The following is a 9,861-nucleotide window of genomic DNA, read 5'->3' as shown; positions in this document are numbered from 1 at the left end:
CTTTGACAAGATCTATTTTTCATAAAACCATGTTGTTTGGCATTGCTTACATGACCATCTTTTAGGTCTTTACTGACTGCACCCCATATCAGTCTTTCCATGTTTTGCCTAAGATTGCTGTCAGGTTAACCAGCTTATAGCTTCCCCGGTCATTCAGTTTACCCTTCTTAAATGTTGGCAATCAACTTTTTTCAAGTCTTCTTGAAAATTACAGGTAAGGGAGATTGGGACCAGGGGTGGAAGCAGAAGAGGGAATGCAGGGGTATGAGGAGAAGAGATGGTGGAAGGGAAACACAGGGGATGGTACTTGGAATAAAGTTGCTGAGGTGTTAAGGAGTCCCTAGGATTTTGAGTTACAAGGGAATTGGCTACTAGTGGGGCCCCCAAGAATTGAGGAGGCGGGGTGGGGTACCAGGAAAAATCCTTGAGAGATTTGAGGCATCAGGGATAGGGCACAGGAATTCCTGGATAGTGGGGTGAGTGTGGAATTGGGGTGTCAAGAGTTGGACTAGCATGGGAACTTACAAGTAGTGGGGTGTCAGGGTACCTGGGGATATAAGGAGCTTCCCGGGTATTGGGGTGAGAGGGAGAACTGGGGCATCTGTGCCTGGTGGGGAAAGGGCTGCAGGGAGACAAAATACCAGGAGCCGCAGCAATCTCCGGCCCTGCAAAGCCAGCCCGGCCCTTTTAAGGCGGAGGGAGACGGGGGCCGGGCCGGGCTCAGCCCCTATATAGGGCGGGCGGAGGCGGCCCCGTTTTCTCTCTCTCCCGGCCGCGCCGCAGTCCCCGCACCAGGGACCGAGCCCGCTCCTGCCCGATCTCCCGCTACCCGTCACGGTAAGGGTGGCCGGGGGCCTGGCCCGGCGCGGGCGGGCTCGGGCTCGGTCCCGGCAGGGGTGGGGGGCGCTGCGGCCCGCACGGGGGGCGCCGGGGTGGGGGGCGCACGTGGCTCCGCTGGGCGCTGCCATGTTGAGCGGGGCCCCTCGGGGCGGGGGCCCGGCGGGTTCGGCTGCGGGAGCGCCCGGCCCCCGCCTCTAAGGCTGGAGCCTGCGCCGGGCCGGGCCTTGGATCCGGGGACGCGGCCTGGGGTGGGGAGTGGGGCCCTGGTCGCTCAGCAGGTGCCGGCCCGCCACTGAACCCGGTGGGAGGCCGCAGCCCCGGCCTCCCCGTCCCCAGCGCGGGCCTCGGGCGGGCGGCGCCCCCGCGGCTCCACTGCCGCCCCGGGGGGGAGCAGGCCAGCGAGGGGGATGGGGCGCCAGGCAGGTGCTCTGAGCCCGGCCTTGTTTTTCAGATGCCTGAAGGAGTGCAGCATGGGGAGGAGGAAGTGGAGACCTTCGCCTTCCAGGCAGAGATCGCCCAGCTCATGTCCCTGATCATCAACACCTTCTACTCCAACAAGGAGATCTTCCTGCGGGAGATCATCTCCAACGCCTCTGATGTGAGCATGGGGGGCCTGCCCGCCCCCAGCGGGAGTGCGGGGCTCTGCAGTGCTGCGGCTGGGTACAGCGGGCACTGCCCGCTCCTGTTACTAGGGCAACCATTGATTTCCCCTACCTGCTGAGGCCCTTAATGATGCACAGCTAGTGACGAAAGGGCCCTGTATGGTGCTTTGGCCCTGCCCTAGATGACCCATCCTTAGGGGGGGTTCTGTCTCCCTGCCTTTGTCCTAAGATTGCCAGCGAGGGGGCTTGTTAATGCCAGATGTGCTGGTGGTCACCTGCCCTTAGGAAAGGGTTGGAGAGCCCCAAATAATCCCTCTCTTCTCTCCTGCCCCCTGCACGCTCTCAATGGAGTAGTAGATCAGTATTCCCATAGCTCCTGGCAGGAGCAGAAGATGCAGCCCTGCTGGCAGTGGCCCCTATCCCCTAGTTTCGTTTCTGCTGCCCTTGGAGGAGCTGGCATTTGGTGTCACCTGTTTGTTTCTAGGCATTCTCTCTGCCCTGCATGCTGTTCTGAGGGGGTAGCCGTGGTGCGTCTCTCAAGTAGGGCCTCTTGTTTTGCCCTCTGGAAGGGTTTGAGTGAAGCCAGAGCTTTTGTGGCAGATCTGTGCCATGATGATGCTATCGCGAAAGTCCATGGGCTTCACTGCCCAAAGCAGGGAGCGTACAGGATCCATGGAGCGGCTGAATGATGGGTGAGCATTGCTAACTGTCTCTGTCCTCCCCTAGGCCCTGGACAAGATCCGTTATGAGAGCCTGACAGATCCCTCAAAGCTGGACAGTGGCAAGGAGCTAAAAATTGACATCATCCCAAACCCCCGGGACCGCACCCTTACCTTGGTGGACACAGGTATCGGCATGACAAAGGCTGACCTCATCAACAACCTGGGCACCATTGCCAAATCTGGTACTAAAGCCTTCATGGAAGCCCTGCAGGTGAGTGACCTTCAGCCTGTGCACTAGAGCGCTTGGACCCCTTGTGGGCCTGGGCATCTAGTGGGCTCATGTCCTCCACAGGGCCTTGTGACTTCAACACTCAGTAGTTGGCTAAGAGATGACCCCTTTCTGGGCCTGTGTTCTCTCAGGAGCAGCCCGCAGTGCTTTTGGTTTGTCCATGTGTTCCTGCACAGAGAGGAGGTGATGCTGCCCTGCCTTGTCCCTGTCTGTATTTGTGGCCTTATCTCTGTGTGTTGGCGCTTGGCCCAGCTCTCTGCTATTGGGACACACCTGGCTGTATCACAGACATCACCTGTCTCTTGCTCTTCTCACCCATTCTCCTTCCTCTTGCAGGCTGGCGCTGATATCTCTATGATTGGGCAGTTTGGTGTGGGCTTCTACTCCGCCTACCTGGTGGCCGAAAAGGTTGTAGTCATTTCCAAACACAATGACGACGAGCAGTATGCCTGGGAGTCATCGGCAGGGGGCTCCTTCACTGTCAAATCCGATCATGGTATGGACTGTGGCGATAGGGTCTGCAGGGAATCAGCCATCCCTTTCCCCTCTGTCTGCCAAGGGGTCCCAGAGAGAGGGGTCCGTGTAGAGTTAGTCATCCCCCTCCCACCCTGTCGGCCACAAATCCCAGAGAGGGGTCTGTGGGGAACCAGCCATGTCCCTCCCACCCGGTCTGTCATGGGGCCCCCAGAGTGGTTTGAGGTGGCTGGTGACAAGATGGTATGGAGGGATGAGGTGTTGTAGTCTGTAGCTGTCACTTGATGGGGAAGCTAGGGGGAGAGGGTCCAGGCTCATGGGATCATATGTGGAGCTTAAGTGACTTGTCAGCTTGGATTAGGTCCCAGGCCTAAGCTGTAGGAGCTGGGGGAGGAAGTGCCCCTCAGTGCTACCCAAAGCCATGGTCTAAGCCTGGTGCTGGGCCAGTGGTAGCTGTGGGTCTGCCCTCCCTGCTCATGGATGCGTTTTCTGACCTTGGTTCTCGTTAGAAACACTGTGATGATCCTCCCTTTAGTTTAGCTGTGGGCTGTACCTGGCATTGGCATGAGATCTGCAGAGTGAGCTCTGTCCAGTGCCTGTGGCCAGTAATGCCACTGCCTCTCTCCTGATGTCACAGGCGAGCCCATCGGGCGCGGCACCAAGGTGATCCTGTACTTGAAGGAGGATCAGACAGAGTACCTTGAGGAGCGGCGGGTCAAGGAGGTGGTGAAGAAGCACTCCCAGTTCATCGGCTACCCCATCACCCTTTATGTACGTATGTGAGAGATGGTGGGACCCATGGGAAGACCAGATGGAGCATAGGGGGAGGCCCAAGCTGAGAATGGGGAAAGGATGGTACATTCCACCTTGAGCCTTCCCATCTGCACATGGGTGTGCATGTAAGAGACAGTGATGGGCTTTACCAGGCTCTGGAGGCAAGGGCTGTGCACTCATTCTGCTGCTTCAGGAGTTGGCCAGCAGAATGGTACAAGGGTGGGAACTAGTTCACTGCTGCTAGGGGGTGGAGATCACCGAAAGGGTGTACTGCATAGTCAGACTCGCATCCCTAAAATCTGGACAGGCACCTTGGGCCATTGCCTAAACTACCAGGCGAGGGACTGGGGCTGGAACTTCACCTACATGGGCCTCTATTGCATGAGCTATGGGAGGTCTCACCAGCTGGTGGTAGCTATAGATCTTTTATCCTCTTTGTCAGCCCAGCCACTGGAAGGCACCATGTGCGAAATTTGAACCAGTGCTTTACCTGCAGTGCATCACTGCAATGTTTAGCCTTTGCATGGTTCCCATCAGACTGAAACTCCCATCTCCCTTGGGGCAACGGAGTCTCTGTCACTGCTCTGATCTGCTTGCCTGTCTGGCTCCCATGCACATAGGCCCTGAGTAAGGTAGGTGCCTTGGCCATAATCCTCTTGCACTTCTCCTTACAGCTAGAGAAGGAGCGGGAAAAGGAAATCAGTGACGATGAGGCAGAGGAAGAGAAGGGGGAGAAGGAGGATGAGGACACAGCCCCCAAGGATGAGGAGAAGCCCAAGATCGAGGACGTGGGCTCAGATGAGGAGGAAGAGGAGGGTGGTAAGGGCAAGAAGAAGAAGACCAAGAAGATCAAGGAGAAATACATCGACCAGGAGGAGCTGAACAAGACCAAGCCCATCTGGACCCGCAATCCTGATGACATCACCCAGGAGGAATATGGAGAGTTCTACAAGAGCCTCACCAACGACTGGGAGGACCACCTGGCTGTCAAGGTGGGTGCAGGGGCTGGGCTGGTAGAGGCCAAGGTTCCCTTTACCTCACAAAGCAGGATGGATTAGTGCACAGGGCAACATTTTTTTGTCATAGGGGTGGGCTCTAGTATAGAAAAGGGGGCCCCAAAATACTCCTTTAAACCCAATGAGATGCCCATGAACAAAAGCTAGTTCTCCTACCGTGGGAAGCCAATCACCCGGCTGAGCCTGTTTGACATATCCCTGCTGGGCATGGGGCCTCCCACCTGGGTGTGGTGCAGGTTTGCTGGCCCTTTGATCCGAGTGACCCTCACTCCCAATCACCTGCTTCATCCAGGTGTGCAGGGTTCTGAGGCCCTGGCTGCCACTCTGGCATGAGCAAATGGGGGTAGGAGCTGCTGCTTTGGGGGCCTTAGATCCTGCCCAGCAGTCACCGGAGGAGGAGATGTTGGCACAGTGGGGAAGAAGGGGAGCACTAGGAGGCTTGCTGTCCCACCTGCCTGTCTGATGCATTGTGCAGTTTGCTCCAAGATAGCCATTCAGTCCCCGTACTCAAGGCCCTTTGGGTGCTCCTGCAGCTGGACCAAAGGGAAGGGCTCTCCCCAGGGGAGGGTTAAAGGAACGAAGTCATGGGAGTTTTGTTCATCTCACCCCTGTCTCCCGCAACCTGCAGCACTTTTCTGTGGAGGGGCAGCTGGAGTTCCGAGCTCTGCTCTTCATCCCACGTCGCGCCCCCTTTGACCTCTTTGAGAACAAGAAGAAGAAGAACAACATCAAGCTGTACGTGAGGCGTGTCTTCATCATGGACAGCTGTGACGAGCTCATCCCAGAGTACCTGAGTAAGAGCCTCCTGTGTAACACTCTGCCCTTGTGCAGAGCTCCCTCTCTAAACCGCTCCCTGGCTTGTGGTATTTTCCAGCTATGTTAGCTGCTCCCTCACCATTGCACCACCCCCGTACATCATACAGCCTCCTTGCACTGCTGGGAGGGATGCAGAGGGTCAGGTCTCCTGATGCAGCCTGGAGCTTGGGCTTCCTGCTTGGCACTTCTGCTCTCGTGCATGGGGGATGGGTGTATGGAGTTAGCCTGGCTGTTCTGATCACCCTCCTTGGGCCTTGGCTTCTTTCCTCCCCTCAGATTTCATCCGGGGTGTGGTGGACTCTGAGGACCTGCCTTTGAACATCTCCCGGGAGATGCTGCAGCAGAGCAAAATCCTCAAAGTGATCCGCAAGAACATCGTCAAGAAGTGCCTAGAGCTCTTCTCAGAGCTGACCGAGGACAAGGAGAGCTACAAGAAATTCTATGAGGCCTTCTCCAAGAACCTCAAGGTGAGAGCCAGCCAGCCCACCACCTGGGGGCAAAGGGGACGCTGCTGTGCCTTGACATGCTCCACAGGCAGGCACTTGAGGAGCCAGAATTGTTCTCTGATCTGTTCCAAGATGGTGACTTCTCTGGGCCAGGCTCATGGCTCAAACCTGCTCTTCCTGGCAGAGCTCTGGAGCGGAGAGGCCAAACAATCTGTCATCTTAGCAAGTGTGCCCCAGGGTGCTTGAATGGGAATGCCTCCCTCACTGCATCTGCCCCCAACCTCAGCCCTTGGGTGTGGGTGGGGTGTTTGCAGGGAGGGGCTAGATTTCCCAGCTCTTGAGAGCAGGAGAGCATTAGTGAGCCACTTCCTGGAGCATGCGTATAAATCAACCTTCTCTGACCCCAGCTTGGGATCCATGAGGACTCAACCAACCGGAAGCGCCTGTCGGAGCTGCTGCGCTACCACACATCGCAGTCGGGTGACGAGGTGGCCTCGCTCTCTGAGTATGTGTCCCGCATGAAGGAGACTCAGAAAAGCATCTACTACATCACAGGTGCGGGCTGCTGGCCGGGGGGCCAAACCTCCCTCCTACCCCATCACCTGGGCATGTTGCCTGCCTCCCCCACTCCGCTGGGGGGAATAGGCTGTCCCTCAGAATGGGGATCTCCTCTGCATGCTGGGTTTTGATGTAGCTAATGCAACACCAAGAGAGTTAGATTCCCGTGGGGACCCCTCCCGTCACCCCAGAATGGGACTCTTCTGCCTAGTTACTGCTTGGCTCCTCTGGTCGCTGGTGTGACAGAGTTCCCCCGGCAGGTGGGCTTGTATGAGCCTCCTCCCCAGAATTTCTACTTCCTAGAGAGAGGCTCTTGTTAATCAGGTGCTTTGGAATCCTTGTCTGGGAGGTGGGTATGCAAGTTTTGTGGCCTCATTTCTCTAAGGGAATGGCCAGGCCAGTAGACCCTTGTAATAGGACTTCGGCTGAAACATGGCCCCAATGAGGGTGGTGTTGAATTCTAGCCGGTCCCTGCCAGGGGACTGCTGGAAACCCCAGAGTGTAGCCAGCTCCGAGCCCTGGTGACCTCTTGTTTCCCCCAGCACAGGTGAGAGCAAGGAGCAAGTGGCTAACTCCGCCTTTGTGGAGCGTGTGCGGAAGCGCGGCTTCGAGGTTGTGTACATGACGGAGCCCATCGATGAGTACTGCGTGCAGCAGCTCAAGGAGTTTGATGGCAAGAGCCTGGTGTCAGTCACCAAGGAGGGGCTGGAGCTGCCAGAGGATGAGGACGAGAAGAAGAAGATGGAGGAAAGCAAGGCGAAGTTTGAGAACCTCTGCAAGCTCATGAAAGAAATCCTGGATAAGAAGGTTGAGAAGGTAAGATGGGGTGGGATGCGAATCCCAGCCCAGGGCCAAGTCCTGGCTCGGTGGGGAAGGAGAGCAGGGCCCCACTGAATGCAGACAAGGGTTGGACCCTGGCTCAGTGCATGGCCTCTGGTCTTTCTTGTCTCCAGCAGAGGATCAGCTGAAGGAGACTGCAGGTCCCAGCATGCACTGCAGCATCTTGCTCTAAGCAGCTGGGCTGCAGGTGAGGGGCACTGACCCAAACGATGGTAGGGGTAGTGCTGTGGGAATGTGCCCTGGGTACCAAGGGGTTGGCTGAGCTGCCGGTGCTGTCCCAGGCAGTGTTCCTGAAGCTGGCTGGGAGATTCCTTCAGGGCTGTCTGTCCTTGGGATGTGGTGGTGACGTGGCCAAGCCAGAGGGGAGATGCTGTTGAGGGCGTCCGTGCCCTTCCCTACAGCCAGGTCTCCACTGCCTGTGGCTCTACGGCTGAGCCTGACATAAGGGCTGGGGTCCCTGCTTCTGTTGTGACCAGACCCAGTCAGAGGCACTAGACCCTGCTGTTTTTGCCTGGCCTCCACAGGTCACCATCTCAAATCGGTTGGTCTCATCACCGTGCTGCATTGTCACCAGCACCTATGGCTGGACGGCCAACATGGAGCGTATCATGAAGGCCCAAGCGCTGCGGGACAACTCCACCATGGGATACATGATGGCCAAGAAGCACCTGGAGATCAACCCCGACCACCCCATCGTGGAGACCCTGCGCCAGAAGGCCGAGGCTGATAAGAACGATAAGGCTGTCAAGGACCTGGTGGTGCTGCTCTTTGAGACAGCCCTGCTCTCCTCTGGCTTCTCCCTGGAAGATCCCCAGACCCACTCCAACCGCATCTACAGGATGATCAAGCTCGGGTTGGGTAAGTGCCCCAGGTGACGGGGAGCCGCAAAGAGTTGGCATTTGATGGTAGACACTGGGGAAGGAGCTTTTTCCAGCCCTTCGATGTCAGGGATCCAGAGATCCTGGTCATGGTGGCTTCCCCTGAAATCTAGAAGTCGGGCATGTTAGCCAGTTGAGCTGGTCTTTGGCTTCAGCACAGAGCAGGCCTCCTTGGGAAGGAATGGTAATAATTCATCCCACTCCAAGGTCACTCATGCTGGCCACTAGAAGGAGCTCTGACCCCTCAATCCTGGCTTATACTTTCCTCAGTTCATGGAAGGAGTGGTCCCAAGGCGAGCTTTCCTCACCTAGCTCACAGCAGGAAGTGCAGTGGAGGGAAGGGCCTGCGGGAGGGGCTGTCTCCTGGCATGAAGCAGATCCTATTATGCCATGACAGGAGGGTTTAAAATGTACTTTATCCTGTGCAAGCTAGAGTGGTGTGTAACCTAATCTGCATAGTAGAGCCTGTGCATTAGCCAGCGTGTGGAAGGCTGGTGGCAGGTGTTGGCAGCAAATGGGAGGAGAACTAGTTTGAAAATGGTCTTTTTTTTCCTAGTGGAAAACTGACCTTCAGTGAGAAATTGAAAACCCAAAACGTTCCATTGTAACTTCTGATTCAGCAATGCTGCCACCAGGCCTTGTGGGGTTTGTAGTTTCTGTGCCTCATGCTCCCATTTGTCTCTGTGGGCCTCACTAAATCTCCCACAATGCACCACTCTCCCATTAGCTCATGTAGTGCATCTGCATCATGGGGAATGTAATCGCTTGGTGAGTTTGGCCCATGGAGGAGAATGGGGGCAGGAGGCAGCATTTCTGAACTGAAAGGTGGTTTTCAGGCCATGGCTTGTTGACAGGCAGTGTGCATTTTCCAGGGAAAGCAGACGTGCTTTGGCATGCACAAAAGAGCATTGATGGAAAGCTGTTTTTCTGCTGTGACTAAATTGGCTGGAAATGCATTGCCCAGCCCTCCAGGAGAGGGCCTCGGCCTAGCCACACTCACAATGTCTCTGTGTGTGATATATCCTGGGAGTGGCCCTCAAAGTAACCGGCCTGCACATCTCCCTTCCTCCCCAGGTATCGATGAGGATGAGGTGATTGCAGAGGAGCCCAGTGTTGCGGTCCCTGATGAGATCCCCCCACTAGAGGGGGAGGAAGATGCATCCCGCATGGAGGAGGTGGACTAAAGGGGGCCATTCCCCCTCCCATCTTAGCTCCCTGCATCATCTCTGCTTGGAAGGGGCAGGGCCTGGCCTCTGCAACTGCTACTGACTCCTCGCTCCCCTAGTGTTGTGTTTTTCCCCACTTGTTTCCCACTGTCAGTAGTGGGTGGGGTTGCAGGGTCCTAGCCCTGTCTGGTCCATCTGTCTTTCTGCTTGTGTTGAACCAGCTGCTTGGAGGGGTGGGTTGTGCTGATGGGTTCTGATTTTCCCCCATGGGGGGTCTTGTGCTGCTCCTGGGCACTAAGCACCCACCCTGCCCCAGCTGGGGTGAACACTGAGCTTGAGCGTCCCTGCCCCCTCACCCCAAGCACAGCAGGGAGCCCAATCCCCACCCCCTGGTTGCTGCCTGCATCCTAGGGTAGGATGTTGTATTTTGTCGGCCGTTTGGTTTTTTTGTTCTATTGAAATTTAATTAAAGTATCAAATAGAGAATGCGGTTTACACAG

At 56.5% G+C, this 9,861-nt stretch overlaps 1 protein-coding gene across 1 annotated transcript; it reads left to right on the top strand.

The window, feature by feature from the left end:
* Window positions 1-751: 751 nt before the first annotated feature.
* On the top strand, window positions 752-9,861 carry HSP90AB1 (heat shock protein 90 alpha family class B member 1). The gene is made up of 12 exons (XM_054022831.1): window positions 752-837; window positions 1,292-1,438; window positions 2,169-2,375; window positions 2,730-2,889; window positions 3,505-3,638; window positions 4,316-4,633; window positions 5,286-5,451; window positions 5,750-5,940; window positions 6,327-6,474; window positions 7,025-7,293; window positions 7,842-8,175; window positions 9,270-9,861. The coding sequence occupies exons 2-12, from the start codon at window positions 1,292-1,294 to the stop codon at window positions 9,377-9,379; spliced, it is 2,184 nt and encodes a 727-aa protein (XP_053878806.1). The 5' UTR covers window positions 752-837; the 3' UTR covers window positions 9,380-9,861.

The sequence above is a fragment of the Malaclemys terrapin genome, chromosome 3, assembly GCF_027887155.1.
Source record: "Malaclemys terrapin pileata isolate rMalTer1 chromosome 3, rMalTer1.hap1, whole genome shotgun sequence".
NCBI classification, from domain to species: domain Eukaryota; kingdom Metazoa; phylum Chordata; order Testudines; family Emydidae; genus Malaclemys; species Malaclemys terrapin.
This window is presented reverse-complemented; position numbering and strand designations above follow the sequence as displayed.

Coding starts and splice junctions, on each gene's coding strand:
- HSP90AB1 (XM_054022831.1), top strand. CDS start 1,292: ATGCCTGAAGGAGTGCAGCATGGGGAGGAGGAAGTGGAGACCTTCGCC. Junction 5,941..6,326: donor CCTTCTCCAAGAACCTCAAG/GTGAGAGCCAGC, acceptor CTCTGACCCCAG/CTTGGGATCCATGAGGACTC. Junction 7,294..7,841: donor TGGATAAGAAGGTTGAGAAG/GTAAGATGGGGT, acceptor TGGCCTCCACAG/GTCACCATCTCAAATCGGTT.